We start from the raw sequence: 20,508 nt of genomic DNA, 5'->3' as shown, positions 1-20,508 counted from the left end.
AGCCCTGTTGCCATGGTAGTTGCAAACCTATATTATTTTCTTTAATTTTCATTACGTTTCTTGATCCTTGAATATATCAAAGTTTTGGTGTTCTCTCATCTAAATGGAGCGTTGTGGCCCAGTTGATTAGTCTCCAGACTTTGAAACAGAGGGTCGTGGGTTTGAATCCCAGCCATGGCGTAATTTCCTTTGGCAAGAAATTTATTCACATTGTGCTGCACTCGACCCAGGTGAGGTGAATGGGTACCCGGTAGAAAGAAATGTCTTGAATGCTCAAGCGCCAGATTAAGGTACATGCAGCCATGCTAAAGCTGGGGTAATAATAATAGCAGGGCCTGCTGGGAGAACAGTTTTCGGAACTGAAGTGGCTACCCTGGGTAAATATGCCATTATTATTATTATTAAATCGCATCCTTGGAATAATCCTTCCATATTTCTTTCTCACTACAGTGGACATCACACCACCAACCTTCACCTGTCCAGATTCTATCGATCGAACCGTTGACATAACGCAGGCAGGATCATTCATCCAGTGGACCGAACCTAATATTTTTGATGAGAGTGGTGTCCAAAGCTTTAGTTCGTCAATAGCGAGTGGATCGTTCTTTCAAGTGGGGCCGCCTGTTACTGTTACATACACAGGGATAGATATAAGAGGCAACATAGCTACATGTAACTTCATTGTTTCTGTGACTGCAGGTAATAACCCAGCCATTACGTTAGAGCAGGGTCCTGTTTCATAAAGACTCGCATTGTGCACAATATCTATAACAAATTCACCATTAGCCAATCAGAGAGAAGAATTTCAGTAGCTTGTAACTATTATTGAAAATTATTATCATAGCCAAGTTTTTTATGAAACAGGCCCCTGATCTACATGTATGTAAAAGAAATAATAAAGATGATATTCTGGGGTGGTATTCTGAGATCCATTTTATCTCAGATAAAATAAAATATTTTATCTCCGTTAAAATCAGTAAGATAAAATACCCTTAAAATCTCTCTGAATTGGTATTCTGAGAACAATTTTATCTTCATTTTATCTCTGTAAGACACACCTATTTTATAATCAATATCCAATTAGAAACGCGCTTTTATAGCTCTCTCATATCACTCAACCAATTGAAATCCATTCCACTTGGAGGTGTGGCGAAGGAGTGAGATTGCATCAATTTCTTGACTTCAATACGCTTGCACTATACGCTTGCGCGTCTTTACAGAGATTTCTTTTTAACGAAAATGGCAATACTCTCATCTTTTTTTCGAAGTCTATATCGCATCCTTTCAAGCATCATTTCAAAGACAATATTAGTCAAGAAAGGTCTTATGAAATGCTTTCTGATTGTACAGGAATAACTTTAAGGTGTTGTTCTCAATGAATATATAATTTTTCCTAATTTTCATGCCAACATTTGGAGTTAATTCACCTAGAAATATTGACGAAATCAACGTCGCGGAGATAAAATAGCCCCTACCCTCTTTTAAGTTTATTTTATTTTTTCTTCAAAGTAACTTGGGCGCTAGCACATCACCCGCGTTGCAATGGCCAGATACGCGATGGGTATATATGCAGCGCAGCCACTGGCTCTGTTGCGTATCATCGTAGATAAATTTATACGCAAGATAAAATTTTAAATTTTATCTGAGAGATAAAATGTCATCTCAGAATACCAATTTCATTTTAAGAGATAAAATAAAATATTTTAAAGATAAAATGACCTCAGAATACCGCCCCAGGCTTTTAAGTTCCATTTGAATTACAACCATTTTGGATTCCTCCTTAGAGATGACCACTTACCAGCCAAAGATTTTTCTTAGAAAGAAAGATTACAGTAAAATTGGCTTTAATAGAAAAATAAGTGTAAATCATGGAAATTTTCTTGTCAAAATTTTTAAAGAGGAAAAACACTTATTGTGATATTTCATGACTTTCTTTTTAGTCGTGCACATATCTTTTAGGTCCAAATTTACCGTACTCAGCGATATAAATGTGAATTTAAATTTAATTTTGTATCTACATGACACATTGAAGATTCCTAAATAAACTGCCAAGGTTTTCATAATTGTAACCTATTATAATTCCCAAATGTATGATTATTTTTGTCTCGCCTGCATAGCAGAACGAGACTATAGGGGCCGCTTTTCCGATGGCGACGGCGTCAACATTGAAATCTTAACCAAGGTTAAGTTTTTGAAATGTCATAATTTAGAAAGTATAAGGACCAAGTTCATGAAAATTAGACATAATGGTAATGGTGTATTACTGAAGATCCTGCTTGAGTTTCAGGTCACATAACCAACAAAATTTGGCCATGTTGGGGGTATTTGTGGAATTGTCATCATAACTTTAAAAGTTTATGGATCTAGTTCACGAAACTTGGACATACATGTAAGAGTAATCAAGTATCCCTGAACAGCCTGTGTGAGTATCAGGTCACATGACCAAGGTCAAATGTCGTTTAGGGTTAATAAACTTTGAAAATGTTGGTGGTATTTGTGGAATTGTCATTATTACTTTAAAAGTGTATGGATCAAGGTAATGAAACTTGGGCATAAAAGTAACCATATATCCCTGAATATCTTGTGCGCATTTCAGGTCACATGATCAAGATCACAGGTCATGTAATTAGGTCAATGAATTTTGGCCGTGTTGGGGGTATTTGTTGAATTGGCATCTAAACTTAAATAGTTTACGGATCTATCCATGTAGTTCATGAAACATAGTCATAAGGGTAATCAGGTATGAATGATTGTTTTGCACAAGTCTTAGGTCACATGATGCATGGTCAAAGATCATTTTGGGTCAATGCATGGACATAGTATTCTGTTATCATATGAATGTTTTATTTTGTGAATAATTATTCAATAGCTGTTTTCAAAGTCAGCACTGCTGCTATGTTGAACTGTGCAATGCAGGCGAGAATGCCAGAAGGCGTTCCACTTATATTCAGATGCAACTTTATTTTAGACTTTTTGTTATCGTAAAATGTTGCAGACCAATTTCAGTGAAAATATGCGAGAAATAAATGATTCTAAAGCAAAGAAACACATGATAAAATGATTTTAAAACCATTACTTAGTGTTAATTCGTATTTTTAAAATTACGAAAAATATCTTGAAAAAAATTATTGTCACCAAAATTTGTCGGAGGATTACTCCGTATTTTATGACCCCATCCCTAAAATTCATGTATCAGACTTTTATCAGCAATATTACACTTTATATATCCAATCTGTTAAAATTGTACCATGTTTTCAGGAAATCATGCTGCATGAAATGAAACATGTCAAACTTTGTTTATGATAGAGCGTTAATTAGTAGCCTATGGTGTGAAAAGGGGGTAAATCTTGTCAAAAATGGAGTTAAGTTTAAAGGGGAATCCAGCCTTGTTGTTAATTGGAGAAAAATAAATTAAACAGAGTAGTGAAAGTTTGAAAGAAATCGGACAAGCAATAAGAAAGTTATAGCTGCTTTAAAATTGAGATCACGAATACTATGTAGATTTCAAATTGGCAACTGAGTAAGTAAATTATGACAAGGGGCAAGGATAACTTTCCCATAGGCCATGTACTTTATTATCAGGGATTTGTGGTTTTCTCCTAAGTACCCATTCCCCTAGCTGGGGCATGCAATCTTAATATAACCCAGGTAGTATATTTTTTTATGTCCTCATGAAAGAAAAATATAATTTGAAATTAAACTTTTGGGAAAAATGACATTTTAGCCATAATATGTATTGGAGTACAAGGAAGAGTAGTCCTTGCCTTACCTATGACATCCCATATGCGGCCAATTTGAATTCTCCATGGGTATAGTGATTACCAATATTTACAACTTTTAAAAATTCATAACTTTCTTGTTGTTTGTCCCATATTGTTCAAACTTTCACCTATCAACTTGTCTGATTTTCTTTTCCTTATAATAACAAGTTTTTATTTGGGTTGGATTCCCCTTTAACTTCCAGTTGACTCTACATGAATGGAGTTTTGTAAGTCTTCTGACGTGTAGATTACTCGACCTCAAACATCTATAGGGAAAGGGATACAGTTATTAAGACAAAAGATGTGACTGTTGAGGAAAATGATGACCAATCTCTTCTCTGCACACTTTTTTCTTGGACACAAGACTAAAATCATCATCTTGTAATGAGATATGCGTCATGGCATACAATAAGAATATATATTGTATCTACATATGTCAAGATTTTACATGAATTATTCAGATTAATATTTGTTTAATTTTTATCCTTCACCCACAGTTGATAGCACACCACCTGTTGTGATTTGCCCGCAGGACATTACCCAAACAGTAGAAATAGGCACTGCTTCTACACAAGTATTTTTTAATTCTCCCAGTGTTTCTGATGATTCTGGAAGCTTCAGCCTTGTACAAGCCAGTCATCAGCCTGGAAATAGCTTTACTACGGGAACAACAATAGTCACGTACACCTATACCGATGCAAGCCAAAATTCAGCTTCTTGCTCATTTGCAATCAACATTATTACTGGTATGTCCATAGTCTCATTTTGGATAGCTTTCTAGTCATCAAGACTGCTTGTCATATGTCACCCCCCCCCCCAAAAAAGAAGGAAGGTGAAATAAAGGAGAAAGGGAAAAGTGAAGAGAGAATAGGGAAAAAAGATAACTTTGTTGGGTTTCGCCTTATTATTTTTTTCTCAAGAGAATAAGAACCTAAACAATACTTCATCTCTCACTCAAGTTTTATACATAGATTTTGCTACAGTGCTTTGTGTAGGAAAATTACGATAACACCTTTCCTCTTTGCTTCCTACACCCTGTGTCTACCCCATTTTTCTCCATCTTTGCTTTTAAATTCAAATTGATGAAACATCGAAAGCTCCCTACAGGCACCACCCCCTCCCCTTGTTTCTTAATTGCGTTCCTCACTTCTGAAAACGTCCACTGGGAACTATGACTGGAAGTCTTGCAAGGGGGCTCAACAAGATGACGAATTTAGGGGATTTACAATGAATTGATAATAGTGGATGGCAGATTCAAAGGCCATGCTGGATTCAATGTCCACAGTAGTTTGAGGAAGGTCATTCCAGAGTTTAACAGCTCGGGGAAAGAAGGATTGTGCGGATGGTGTCGGTGAATATTGGACGATGGCTAGTTGCTTACCGTGTTTCTGTCAACTTCCTGTGCCTTTCCTCTGAATGTAATCCTCTAGGGGAAATCCTGGGCCCCATCTTACAAAGAGTTATGATTGATCCATCAGTGTCATAATTTCTTTTACAGGAAATGTGTAAAATGTCCTTTGTAAACAAAGGAGAACACACCAAACTGTCAAGAAATCAATGAATTTATGGATATACATTCATATCTAGAAAAATTTTGAGCAAACTTGCATTTTATATGATGACACTGATGGATTTCCATTGAGTTGCAATTGATTGGATCAATCGTAACTTTTTGTAAGACAGGGCCCAGCTCTGCATTATAAGCATCCTGTGGAGAATATTTACACTTTGGGTGAAACGTCTACTTTCTGCATTATCTCATTTGAGTGTGGAGATCATTTTGGTTACACTGGATCAAGAGGTAACATCACCAAGAACAAACCATGCTGCTCTTCACTGCTCTTTCTAGAGCTTGTTCTTGGTTCCTGGGTTCCATATTGAGCTGGCGTATTCCAGATGAGCTTGAACTATGGATTTATAAAGGTTCTCTTTCACAGTTCTTGAACAGGAGGAAAAATTCCCCGAGAGGAATTTCAACATCTTGGTAGCTTTGTAGCAGCATTGCTAGACTGCATATCCAATTTCAACTTGTTTGGGATTACAATTCCTAGTTACTTGCACTCATTTGCTTAAGGGGGTACCCATCATCTCATAGTTGGTCTTGCCAGGGTTGCACCCTGCGCTTTCTGGAGACTCTCATCACTTTACATTTGGACAAGTTGAATTTCATGCCCCACTTGTTTGACCAGTCTAGTATATTGTTAATGTCAGTTTGGAAAGAACTTCATCATCTGGACAGCTATTAACTTGTTGATAATGCAGTTGCCAGCAAACAGCCTGAGGGTTGACGAAACCAATTGTACAAGGTCGTTTTATGTAGAGGTTGAAAAGATGGGGGCCAAGGAGCATCCCTTGCAGGACTCCATTTAGAACTGGCATAGTTTGTGAAGTCTAGATATCAACTGCACCTCACAAGATCTTGACTTCCTAAATGCTTGCTGTGCATTGACCAAGATACTTCTATTAGTCACATGCTTTGCAATGTGTCTGTCTAGTACATGCATGTGTTCCACCAAACACATGCCAGGGATATCGGTTGAATGATGTTTAGATCAGACTTATGGCCTATTTTGAAGATTGGTGAAGTTGTACCCTCTTTCCATTATCTTTTGGCAATTCACTGTCCTTCATACTCCTGTCAGTAAAAATATTGGTTTTATTTTCCCCAGGCTGAATAGCTTTAATGTACATGTAGTGTTGGAGATATTGTCTGGTCCAAAGGCCTTGTTGACTTGTAGATTCTGTAAGAGTTTCTCCACTCTTATATTGTCATATTTACATCTGGCACGTCATAAACCTCATGAGATCTTTCCGGTAATTGCGCTCTGTAAGTGTTGGCATGCTCTGTGTCCACTTAATTACTGCCCTTTCCAATTTTAACTCCTGGCCATGCAGTTGTTCATGAAATGATTCTCAAGATAGCAAAGTCTATAGATATCAATATGTTTGTATAATGTAAGGTTGATGAATCCTTGAACCTGTTGAAACATGTTCAGTTCTAATAAAGTGTTTCGTGATTGTCTTTGCTTTATAATCTTGCATACCTGTATATTGTATTTGTATAACTTTCTTGCTTTTGTAACTCACAGCTGATACCATACCACCTGTTGTGATTTGCCCACTGGACGTTACTCAAACAGTTGAAATAGGCACTTCTCCTAGACAAGTATTCTTTGACGTTCCCAATGTTAGTGATAATTCTGGAAGCTTCAGCCTTGTACAAGCAAGTCATCAACCAGGAGCTAGCTTTCCTACAGGATCAACAACAGTCACCTACACCTATACCGATGGAAGCCAAAATTCAGCTTCTTGCTCATTTCAAGTCAACATTATTGCTGGTATGTCCATAGTCTCTTTTTGGCAATTTGTCTTGTCATTAAGACTGCTTGTCATAATTCCTGATATTATAAATACTGCTAATACAGTTATATGATTCAATTCCATAATTTAATCAAACAAAGAAATCAAGTTTTTAAAGGCTGGCCATTGGACTAACCATTCTACTATGTTGATGATCAGCCATGAATCAAGCTTCTTCAGCCATGTTATAGCTTTGGTGGGCAACCAGTTCAAACACAATTGTTAATTCAACTTATGAAAATGTATTGCATTTATCATATATGCAAGTGTCATATCACAGACAAATAGGGAACTTTCAAGAATTAAGATGCCCTTCAAGAAATGACTCTTTGGGAATTGTTTTTCTTTTTTTTTTACTCGGCCATGCATGAAGTACATGTACATGTTATATGGGTTACACTAGAGGAGATTTCCAAATCATTACTTGTTCATTTGATCTTCTCTTTTAAGTATATTCTTGACAAATTTAATTTTTGGAAAGATTTTAATTATCAAATATATTTCATGTGTTTTATTATATATTTCTTTGCCTTTCTACTTTTTAATTGTTTTTTTTTAAGAAATCATTGACAACACAACAGTATTCCAATATTAAACAATTGTAAATTAATTAATACTGATTGTTAAAAATAATGATTACTCATGAAATTTACATACATTATAAATTTGGGCTGGAAAGACAATTCTCAATTGGATTGCTTTAATTCACTTCTTGTATCTCTTCCATTTTGTTTGTAGTGGACAACACTCCACCAGTTATTCAAAACTGCCCTTCTCCACTCAATGTGGTAATTGACTTTGGTGCAACATCTGGCGTGGTTGGATGGCCAACTGTATTTGCAACGGATAATTCCGGCCAAGTAGACATTCTCAGACGTTCGCATAACAACGGGGATATCTTCACAGTAGGCAGCACACCTGTTACGATTGAGTTCACAGATCCTTCTGGCAATACAGCCCTGTGTTCCTTCTCGGTCACTGTAACAGCAGAAGGTGATCTTAAAAATTAGTTTTAGATGCATAAAAACAATTTTTAGTTGAAAAGTGTGTTCTAGTAAAGTGTTTGGTCTCTTTAGTTACTTTGTCTTTATTTATGTGCGCACCAGGATCGGTAGACTAGCTAAGCCAGGGTAATATAGGAGCTCCTTGAGCACCTAGCAAGGTGGATACGTGCGCTATACAAATCCTATATTATTGTTTTATTATTTCAAAAGTGATTTATGCAAGTTTTTTTGTGTATATGTAAATGTCACATGTGAAGGTCAAAAGTTATTTTATTTCAAACATTCAAGATTACCTGCAAGACTCACTTGACAACTTATAGTCCAATAGCCACCAAACTCTGGTGATAGATACACATGGGGTAACATGCTATCAGAGGCTTACATAGAGAGGTCAAATGCCATTTGAGGTATTGTTTATAGTTTATTTGCAAGACTCTATTGTGGCACATAACTTTGCAACTGTTGCTCCCTTTCCAACGGAACTTGGGTGATCGATGACTTTTGGGAACATTCTTGTTATAGTGGCATTGCATATCACTGAGGTAAAAACTAATTGCATTTAAAACGGTAAACATCTCTTGCAATACTTCATTATGACAAATAGCTTTGCCGCCATTGCTCTCTTTACAATCTAGTAAAGAAGAAACCAGGGGTAACATTATGTTGCCATATACTTTCAGAGGTCACATGGTGAGGTGAAGATCATTTGAAGGTGGACTAAGTTTACCTGCAAAATTTTCTTGTGAAATCAAACTTACTGTGGGAAACATTCATGTTATGTAGTCAGGGGTGGGCGAGACATACATGTACATGTGTACTAGCAGTTTGTTTGTGTTTTCGCGTCATCTATTGTCCGTCTTCTGGGTATAACTTAAGAACTCTATGATGGTTTTGAATAATTGTATCATTCGGGTTAAATGTCCAAATTTATGTTCATTTTTCCTAAATCCATGTTGATTGGAGTAAATACAGATGAAGAATAACATCCTGGTAAGTATTTAGAACAATACAAAATTCAGGAGAAATATATGTATTTTCTGTAGGACGTAAAGACTGATAATGCTAAATTTAGAAGACTCTACATTCAGTTCTTGTAAAGAGTTTGGTCTGTTCAGTTATTTTGTCTTTGTTTCAAAATATACATATTGTAATTTTTCTGTATATTTTAGTATTATACATATTCAATTAACAGCATGACTTTTATCTTCATACTTCTTAACTCGCAGCTGATAACATACCACCTGTTGTAATTTGCCCTGCGGACGTTACTCAAACAGTTGAATTAGGCATTTCTTCCGGACAAGTATTCTTTGACGTTCCCAATGTTAGTGATAATTCTGGAAGCTTCAGCCTTGTGCAAGCAAGTCATCAATCTGGAAATAGCTTTCCTACAGGATCAACAACAGTCACTTACACCTATGCTGATGGAAGCGGAAATATAGCTTCTTGCTCCTTTACAATCAACATAATAGCTGGTATGTCCATTGCCATTTTTGTGAAATCTTGTTGGTCATAATTCCTGATTGTTGCATTTTAAGAACTAATACAGGTATATGCTTCATTATTTCATAATTTTATACAAGAAAGATGTTTTCACATGCTGGTTGTTTGACTTATCACTTCAATATATTGATAATGGGACATGGATAAGCTTTATAACTATGCTGTAATGCTGTTGCTATGGTACACAATCAGTTTTTGTCATGAAATAACCAAAAATTAAAGCACTACATGTATCGTATCATATATATAATGAACTTTTGAGAATGCTCATGCTTTTTCTTCTGAATTTTAGATACCCTATACGAAATGACTTTTCGGATCGCTTTTCATGTTGATATTTTCTCAGTTATGCATATAGTATGTATTATATGTGTTGCACTTACATGTAGGATATTATCGAGCCATTATGTGGTAATTTTAGCTTCTTTATGTGAGCCCCAATATTGCTTTCATTTTGTTTAGAGACTCTTAAGAAATTCTTAACAAATTCAGTAGCTAGATATTTCTTATGTTTTCATTGTTATTTCTTATGTATTTTGTTATTTTTCTACTTTAATTCTTTAAATAGAAATATTTGAAAAGACTTTTCCAGTCATGAAAGTATGAAATTGATTATTTCTTATTGGTAAATATGAGTAAAAATGATGATGATTCATGAAATGTATATGTAAACTCTTGCTAGAAAGATTAGAGTTTGTATGAATAACTTTTTGAAATTTTATTCTAATTTCCATTTTGTTGTAGTGGACACCACTCCACCGATTATTCAAAACTGCCCCCCTCAACTCAGTGAAGAAATTGACTTTGGTGCTACATCTAGTGTGGTTGCATGGCCATTTGTATTTGCATCCGATAATTCCGGCCAAGCTGATATTCTCAGACGTTCGCACAACAATGGGGATATCTTCCCCCTAGGCACCACACCTGTTACGATTGAGTTCACAGATCCTTCTGGCAATACAGCCCTATGTTCCTTCTCGGTCACTGTAACAGCACGAGGTAATTCCTGTAATTTGAATTTTGAATCTTAACATTTTTGTCTCACCTGCATAGCAGAGCAAGACTATAGGCGCCGCTTTTGGACGACGGTGGCGGCGTCAACATTGAAATCTTAACCTAAGGTTAAGTTTTAGTAATGACATAACTTAGAAGGTATATGGACCTAGTTTGCAAAACTTGGACATATGGGTAATCAAGTATTACTGAACGTCCTACCGGAGTTCCGGGTGCCATGACTAAGGTCAAAGGTCATAAAGGGTCAATGAACTTAGACCATGTTGGGGAATCAATATTGAAAACTTAACCTAAGGTTAAGTTTCTTAAATGTCATAACTTAAAAAGTATATTAATCTAGTTCATGAAACTTGGACTTAAGGGTAATCAAGTATTACTGAACGTCCTGTCGGAGTTCCAGGTCCCAAGACCAAAGACAAAGGTCATTAAGGATCAATGAACTGAGACCATGTTGGGGGAATCAATATCGAAATCTTACCCAAGGTTAAATTTCTTAAATGTCGTCATAACTTAGAAAGTATATAGATCTAGTTCATGAAACTTATATAAGGGTAATAAAATGTTGCTGAACATCCTGCCCGAGTTTCAGGTTACACAACGAAGGTCAAAGATCATTTAGGGTCAATGAAGTTTGGCCATGTTTGGGGTATTTGTTGAATTTCCATTGTAACTTTGAAAGTTTATAAAGCTAGTTCATAAAACTTGGACAGAGAGTATATAATCAAGTATCACTGAACATCCTGTGCGAGTTTCAGGTCACATGACCAAAGTCAAAGGTAAAAAATAAGGTTAATGAACTTCGCCCATGTTGGGGTAATTGTTGAATTGTTACATAACTTTGAAATTTTATGGATGTAGTTCATGAAATGTGGACAGTATCATTGCTCATCTTGCACAAGTCTTTAGGTCACTTGATCAAGGTCAAATGTCATTTAGGGTAAATGAACGTAGTGTTATGTTATTATATGAATGGCGTTTTTTTTTAATTATCATTTTGTAGTCGTTTCCAAAGTCAGCACTGCTGCTATATTGAATCGCGTAATGCAGGCGAGACTGCCAGAGGTGCTCCACTTGTTTTTTATATGCTCTGAAACATGCTTGATTTGAAAAAGACTGTCGGAAAATGTTTTTGTCAAAACAGAAAGAGGCAGGAAGGAAAATACTAGATCAAGATGCAAACCCATTTCTTTTTTTCCTGAATTCATGTAAACTTGACTATAGAATACTGAAGTTTTGTATAAAGGTATTTTGTTAGAGAGAGTTTGAACAAAAAAAAATAAATTATTACGTTGCTCATGTGATTTAGGACCTCGAATTTAAGCCACCAGGTTGCAATGTTTTCATGCCATTGCCCAACATAGGGGGTTTATTTTGACTAATGTTTTCTGGTCATCTGATCGTCTGTCTCTTTTTGTCTCGCCTGCATATCAGAGCGAGACTGGCGGCGACGGCAGCGGCGTCGTCAACATTGAAATCTTAATTTCAATTACTGAACATCCTGCCTGAGTTTCAGGTCACATGACTAAGGTCAAAGGTCATTTAGGGTCAATGAACTTAGTTCATGTTGCGGGAATCAATATCGAAATCTTAACCAAGGATAAGTTTTTTAAATGTCATCATAACTTAGAAAGTATTTGGACCTAGTTCATAAAACTTTGACATAAGGGTGATAGTGTATTACTGAAAATCCTGCCTGAGTTTTAGGTCACATGACCAAGGTCAAAGATCACTTAGGGTCAAGGAACTTTGACCATGTTGGGGGTATTTGTGAAATTATCATCATAACTTTGAAATTTTATGGATCTAGTTCGTGAAACTTAGACATAAGAGCAAGTATTCCTGTGCAAGTTTCAGGTCACATGACCAAGTTCAAAGGTCATTTAAGGTCAACAGCTTTGATAATGTTGGGGGCATTTGTGGAATTGTTATCATAACTTTAAAAGTTTTTGTCTCGCCTGCATAGCAGAGCGAGACTATAGGCGCCGCTTTTGCGACGGCGACGGCGGCGGCGTCAACATCAAATCTTAACCTAAGGTTAAGTTTTTGAAATGACATCATAACTTAGAAAGTATATGGACCTAGTTCATGAAACTTGGACACAAGGTTGATAAAGTACTACTGAACATCCTGCCTGAGTTTCAGGTCACATGATCAAAGTCAAAGGTCATTTAGGGTCAATGAACTTAGACCATGTTGGGAGAATTATTTTCAAAATCTTAACCGAAGGTTAAGTTTTTGAAATGACATCATAACTTAGAAAGTATATGGACCTAGTTCATGAAACTTGGGCATAAACTTAATCAAGTATTAGTAAATATACTGTGCGAGTTTCAGGTCACATGACCCTGGTCAATGGTCATTTAGAGTCAATGAACTTTGGCCGTGTTGGGGGTATTTGTTAAATTACCATCCTAACTCTGAAAGTTTATGGATCTAGTTCATAAAACTTGGACATAAGAGTAATCAAGTATCACTGAACATCCTGTACGAGTTTCAGGTCACATGACCATGGTCAAAGGTCATTAAAGGTCAATAAACTTTGGCCATGTTGGGGGTATTTGTTGAATTACCATCCTAACTATGAAAGTTTATGGATCTAGTTCATAAAACTTGGGATACAAGAGTAATCAAGTATCACTGAACATCCCCTGTGAGTTTCAGGTCACAAAACCAAGGTCAAAGGTCAGTTAAGGTCAATAAACTTAGGCCATGTTGGGGTAATTGTCGAATTGCCATCATAACTTTGAAAGTTTTGAAAGTTTATGGATAGAGTGAATGAAATGGGGACATGGTTGTAGTTGACAAGTCTTAAGTCACCGTTCAAATGTCATTTATGGTCAATGAATGTGGTATTATGTCATTATATGAATGGTGTTTTTGTAAATGATTATTTTATAGTAGTTTCAAAGTTAGCAATGCTGCTATATTAAATCGCGTAATGCAGGCGAGACTGCCAGAGGCGTTCCACTTGTTAGATCTAGTTCTTGAAACTTGTCTTAAGAGAAATATTCTTGTATCTTTAGAGTTACAATAAAATCCGTATTCCGAAAATTCTTGTATCTTTTCTTGTAACTTTCGCTGAGCGCGTATGATGTCAGAGCTAGAATTATGCGTAAAGTTAAAAACGGTGCATAAATATCCCTTTGCGCAAGATAACATATCGAGATAAAAGGTATTCTGAAAATTCTCTTATCTTTGCGTTCTGTTAACTTCCTTGGAAAATACAAGAAAATTTACAAGAGGTAGGGGGCTATTGTAACTTATTGTTGCATGCGATATTTGTCCGTCTGCAATAATTATATTATTATTTCTTGCTGCATCCCACAAGAACATCATGTTTTACAAAAGGAGTCATTCCAAAGACATTATAATGACGGATTGGTAGACTTTTCAGCAATTAAAAATTGGTGCTCGAGACGATCAATCTTTTCAGAGAAAATATGTCTTTGAGAAGAGCCACGTGTATTTTTAGCACAGAAGCGCACAAGCATAAGCGTCGGGGGTGCATGGAAATTAGGCCTCGTATCAACAATGCGCTTCATTATTTTTCAGAAGAGACTCTTCTATTGGTTGACCTAAGCATGTAACAAGCTTAATGATTGGTTGATGATGAAATATTGGGCGTGTCAGAGATAAAATAGGGGACGTCCTTACAGAGATAAGACAATTTTCAGAATACCAATTTCAGAGAATTTTAGCGAGCTGTTATCTTGCTGACTTACAAGAAAATTTTCAAGAAAAGTTCAGACAATTTTCAGAATACCTCCCCAGGTCTTAATAAAAAAATAAACAAAGACGGCGACACACCGTTAGACTTGTGAAAAAAAATAAAGAAAAGGGAGGGAGGGTGAACGAAAAAATGAAGGAAAGAAATGAAAGAAAGATATGAATTGAGAGGAAAGAAAGAAAAAAATGAAGGGGAAAATGGAGAAAAAATTACAAAAAATAAAAGAAAGAAAGTTAGAATAATTAAAAGGATGAAAGAAAGAAGAAAGGTTTCCGTCATTTTTTAAAATGAATACAGAAGGAAAGAAAAAGAAAGGAAGGGAAGATGAATAATTGTGTGAAAGAGAGAATTAAGGAGAGAAAGGACCGAAGAAAGGAAAAAGAAAGAAAAGGAGGGAAAAAGAAAGAATGAAGGAAATAAAAATGTTTCCTTCATTCTTTGAAAGAAACAAAGAAAGAAAGAAGAAAACAGGAAGGGAGGAAGAAAGGAAGGGAGGGAGGGAAAGAAAGAATAAGGGAAAAGAATTAGAAGGGAAAAAAGAAAAAGGATGAAAGGATGAAAGAGAGGGAGGAAAGAATGAAGGGAGGAGAAAATGAAAAAAAAGAAAATAATGGAAGGAGATAACAAACAAAAAGAAAAAGGAGATGAAGGGAGGAGGAAGCAAAGAAAAGTTGAAGGAAAGAAAGAATGAAGGAAATAAAAAAAGGAAATTTAAAAAAGGAATTAAAATAACAGAAAGAAGGAAAGAAAGAAAAATGAACCAGAGAGAGCGAGAATTGGGAAAGAAAGCTAGGAAAGATTGGAAATTAAGATGGAACAGAAAAAGGCAAGCAGGAGGATAGAAGGATGAAGAAAGAAGGATAGAAAAGAAAGAAAGAGGAAAAAGTTCAAACTTCAAGCAAACAAACAAAAATCCAATCATCTAACAAAATCTTAATGATATTTGGGGTTTTCTTAATATATTTTAACAATTTTTAGAAATGAATAAAATTTCAAAGTGAAACATTGTCAAACTTAAAATTAGATGAAACATCATTGCATCACACACAGGCATCTCTCTGACTTTGCTTGGGTACATGTATGTGTTTGTGTGTAGAACGAAGAATTTTTTTTCGTAGCTATATATTAGTTTGCAATGTATTGGGTAGCAAGAAAATGACCGCAGCGGGACCGCAGAACTTGCAAAAGTTTATAGTTATCGATTTTATTGTTGTCTCTGTTACGTCATCTGTTGGTTATTTGATGAAAATTCTTCACTTTTCTATGTATTAATTATATTTTGTTCAATATTCTGAAATACGGGACGAATAGGCGTCCCGGGAAGGGTTTGTCGGGATGCCAGGACAAAGGTGCAAAATACGGGATGGTCCCGGGAAATACAGGACGTCTGGTCACCCTGATCTACACATGTAGTTCATGAAACATAGATATAAGGTTAATCAAGTATGAACGATTGTTTTGCATACGTCTTAGGTCACATGATCATAGTCACTGGTCATGTTGGGTCAATGGACATAGTATTTTATTATCATATGAGTGTTTTCTTTTGTGAATAATTATTGAATAGCCGTTTTCAAAGTCAGCACTGCTGCTATATTGAATCACGTAATGCAGGCGAGACAGCCAGAGGCGTTCCACTTGTTTTCTTTGGATAACACAATTACTGTTTTATGAATCTTGAATATGTGTATAATTGTGGGTAAGTGTTGACCAAATTTATGTCCATTTTCCCTGAATCCATGTCGACTGGACTAACTACTGATAAAGAATGACATCTTGGTATTTATAAGTTATGAGTTACTGTTATAATGTAATGTAGTTCACAAATTTTAGGACTGATACACATGCAATGATGTTTCTTGGGGGCACTCAACTTTTGCAATTATCATATATCATTAATTTTTTGGGTAATTTTTTGTTGTTGCTTTATTCAATTGTATTTGTTGAATAATTCCCATGATGAAAAAAATCAGAAAATGTTAAGTAATATTCTGTAGGATATAAAGGCTGCTGATGATACAATTAGAATATTTATATTCAGTTCTTGTCTGGTCTATATGCTCTTCCTTTTAGAAAATATTCTTATATTGCAAGTTTTCTTTATATTTTTGGATTATAGTTTATACATATTGAGTGAAAGATATGTTTGATTTCCATACTTCTTAACTCACAGCTGACAACATACCACCTGTTGTAATTTGCCCTGCGGACGTTACTCAAACAGTTGAATTAGGCACTCCTTCCAGACAAGTATTCTTTGACACTCCCAATGTTAGTGATAATTCTGGAAGCTTCAGCCTTGTGCAAGCAAGTCATCAATCTGGAAATAGCTTTACTACAGGAACAACAACAGTCACCTACACTTATGCTGATGGAAGTGGAAATACAGCTTCTTGCTCCTTTCAAGTCAACATTATTGCTGGTATGTCCATTGTCACTTTGGGCAATCTTCCTTGTCATAATCCCTTATATTTTTAAGTACCGCTATGTCCAGGTAACTGCTTTATTATTTCATAAGTTTATCATAGATGTTTTCAAATGCGGGTTGCTTGACTTGCCACTTCAGTATGTTGATAATCAGCCATTAATAAGTACTTCAACTATGGTGTTGCTGTGGTGCACTTATCAACATTTCTACTCTCCACCCAGATATATAGTTAATGGGTACCTGGTAGGAAGATTGCCTAATCAGGGTTAGCGTGCTAAAGCTTGGGTAAATATGAAATCATCATGTTAAAGCAGGACCCGCTGGGCGAACAGTTTTCGGAACTGAAGTGGCTAACCTGGGTAAATATGAGGTTATTATTATTCATTACTTGTATTCATGTATGCACTTCAAAAACATAGTGATTTAATGTACATGTATGCCAGCCAGGTATTAGTTCACTATAGAAATTTCTTTGTTTTACCCAACACAGTGGATCGTGTACCTCCACAAGTAACATGTCCGCCTGATGAAGTATATAACGTTGAAGTGCCGTTAAGTGGTAGAGCAGTTACTTTTGGCACCGCAACAGCAACTGACCTTTCTACTGTATCTCTGGTCAGTGTTACACCTCAGACTGGAACTTTCTTTTCCACGGGATCAACTACAGTGACATACACTTACAGAGATGCCAGCAACAATGAGGCTTCCTGCACTTTCTTGGTCATTGTTAATCCAGGTAGGAGAACTGATACTTCAATTCTTTATGTTTTGTTTTATCATGGTGGCTTTTCAAAAAAATATTTTGTATGTGTAAAGTTGGTTACTTTGTACCGGGGATTAAAATTTGTCAAGACCCAAACTTAATGAAAAAGTAGTGTTCCTGACCAATAAAAATGGAAAATAATCATCCTTGTATAAATGAAGGAGGTAAGGGTGACCATACTTTTCCAGGTATGTAAGCATTTTGCTACATCTTGGTAGCCTTTTGAAAGACTTGTGAGGATTGTCTTGAGATCAGCCTTCATTTTAACGAAACTAGGATATACTTGGATATAATTAACATTAGAATTGTTTGGTAAATAAAAACATAAATGATAATATGGTATGTCCATAGTATCATTTGGGTAATCTGGTTGGTCATAATTAATGATAGTTACATGTATAAGTTGTTTGCTTCATTAATTCCTAATTTGATCAAAGAAAGATGTTTTCAATTGTTGGTTGTTTGACTTACCACTTAAATATGTTGACAATTAGTCATGTATATTCGCTTTTCAACTATGCTATTGCTTTAGTGCACAATCAGTTAAAAACAATATTTTCATTAAATTATGGATGGAAGAGGAAAAATTTATTGTATAGTATGTATGTATCGTATCACAGACAGATATGGAACCTTTGGAGAATACACATTGCTTTTTCGTCTGAATTTCAGACAGTTATGGAACTTTGGAGAAAACAATACTTTTTCTTCTGAATTTCAGATGACTTTTGGGATCGTTTTGGTATTGTTTTTCATGTTGATTTTTACTCAGTCTTGCAAAAGTTTGTATGATATAGTTTACACTAGAGGATCCCCAAAACTGCTTTTTTAATTTGTTTAGAGACTCTTTAAATTTTGTTGACAAATTTAATATCTTTACTTCTCATGTAATTTATTCTTACTTCTTTCTTTATCTTTCTTCTTTCTTTCATTTACAAGACTTTTCTATTGATAATTCTAACTGGTAACTATGAGGAAATATGATGGTGAGACATGAGATGTATATAAACTTTGGCTAGAAAGACAATTTGCATTATAATTTTTACAAATCATTTTCCAAATCTCTTTTCTAATTTCCATTTTGTTGTAGTGGACACCACTCCACCGATTATTCAAAACTGCCCCCCTCAACTCAGTGAAGAAATTGACTTTGGTGCTACATCTAGTGTGGTTGCATGGCCATTTGTATTTGCATCCGATAATTCCGGCCAAGCTGATATTCTCAGACGTTCGCACAACAATGGGGATATCTTCCCCCTAGGCACCACAGATGTTACGATTGAGTTCTCAGATCCTTCTGGCAATACAGCCCTATGTTCCTTCTCGGTCACTGTAACAGCACGAGGTAATTCCTGTAATTTGAATTTTGAATCTTAACATTTTTGTCTCACCTGCATAGCAGAGCAAGACTATAGGCGCCGCTTTTGGACGACGGTGGCGGCGTCAACAATGAAATCTTAACCTAAGGTTAAGTTTTAGTAATGACATAACTTAGAAAGTATATGGACCTAGTTTGCAAAACTTGGACATATGGGTAATCAAGTATTACTGAACGTCCTACCGGAGTTCCGGGTGCCATGACTAAGGTCAAAGGTCATAAAGGGTCAATGAACTTAGACCATGTTGGGGGAATCAATATTGAAAACTTAACCTAAGGTTAAGTTTCTTAAATGTCATAACTTAAAAAGTATATTAATCTAGTTCATGAAACTTGGACTTAAGGGTAATCAAGTATTACTGAACGTCCTGTCGGAGTTCCAGGTCCCAAGACCAAAGACAAAGGTCATTAAGGATCAATGAACTTAGACCATGTTGGGGGAATCAATATCGAAATCTTACCCAAGGTTAAATTTTTGAAATGTCGTCATAACTTAGAAAGACTATAGACCTAGTTCATGAAACTTATATAAGGGTAATAAAATGTTGCTGAACATCCTGCTCGAGTTTCAGGTTACACAACGAAGGTCAAAGATCATTTAGGGTCAATGAAGTTTGGCCATGTTTGGGGTATTTGTTGAATTTCCATTGTAACTTTGAAAGTTTATAAAGCTAGTTCATAAAACTTGTACAGAGAGTATATAATCAAGTATCACTGAACATCCTGTGCGAGTTTCAGGTCACATGACCAAAGTCAAAGGTAAAAAATAAGGTTAATGAACTTTGCCCATGTTCGGGTAATTGTTGAATTGTTACATAACTTTGAAATTTTATGGATGTAGTTGATGAAATGTGGACAGTATCATTGCTCATCTTGCACAAGTCTTTAGGTCACTTGATCAAGGTCAAATGTCATTTAGGGTAAATGAACGTAGTGTTATGTTATTATATGAATGGCGTTTTTTGGGAATTATCATTTTGTAGTCGTTTCCAAAGTCAGCACTGCTGCTGTATTGAATCGCGTAATGCAGGCGAGACTGCCAGAGGTGCTCCACTTGTTTTTTATATGCTCTGAAACATAGTGGAGCGGTTATGTGACAAAAAATGGCCAAGATGCTCGGATCTGGCAGAAAGTGTGAAATTTGGCATACAGGGGTATTTTTGGGTGCTGATTTCAAAAATTGCCGGCCCCAAGCGATTTGACCATCGGGTCGGCCGCCATTTTGAAATCCAAAATGGCCGCCATAAAAAATCATTAAATGTCATTTTCTTGAGTTTAACATGGCATCTGACACTGAAATTTGGCATATATGGGTATTTTGGGGCACTGATTTCAAATATTGCCGGCCCCCAGCAATTTGACCATTCGGCCGGCGGCAAAATGGCCGCCATCTTGAAATCCAAGATGGCCGCCATGATATAATATTGCAATCATTTTCTCGAGTTTTATATGAACTGCGCGCGGTACTGAAATTTGGCACATAGGCTTAATTTGGGGTGCTGATTAAAAAAATTGCCGGCCCCAAGCGATTTGACCATTGGGTCGGCCGCCATTTTGAAATCCAAGATGG

General features: G+C 36.0%; 1 protein-coding gene across 1 annotated transcript in view; it reads left to right on the top strand.

Annotated features, from left to right (window-relative positions):
• LOC129278425 (hyalin-like) overlaps positions 1–20,508 on the top strand; it is a 33,692-nt gene that overhangs the window by 10,442 nt on the left and 2,742 nt on the right. The window contains exons 4-12 of the mRNA XM_064095676.1: positions 451–699; positions 4,259–4,507; positions 6,851–7,099; positions 7,860–8,114; positions 9,352–9,600; positions 10,373–10,627; positions 16,543–16,791; positions 17,288–17,533; positions 18,651–18,905. Of these exons, the coding sequence (XP_063951746.1) occupies positions 451–699; positions 4,259–4,507; positions 6,851–7,099; positions 7,860–8,114; positions 9,352–9,600; positions 10,373–10,627; positions 16,543–16,791; positions 17,288–17,533; positions 18,651–18,905 (2,256 nt within the window). The remainder of the gene's footprint in view (positions 1–450; positions 700–4,258; positions 4,508–6,850; positions 7,100–7,859; positions 8,115–9,351; positions 9,601–10,372; positions 10,628–16,542; positions 16,792–17,287; positions 17,534–18,650; positions 18,906–20,508) is intronic.

Source organism: Lytechinus pictus, chromosome 2 (assembly GCF_037042905.1).
Source record: "Lytechinus pictus isolate F3 Inbred chromosome 2, Lp3.0, whole genome shotgun sequence".
In the NCBI taxonomy this organism is placed as follows: Eukaryota; Metazoa; Echinodermata; class Echinoidea; order Temnopleuroida; family Toxopneustidae; genus Lytechinus; species Lytechinus pictus.
Note: the sequence above shows the minus strand (reverse complement) of the source record. Positions and strands in the feature narration are given on the sequence as shown.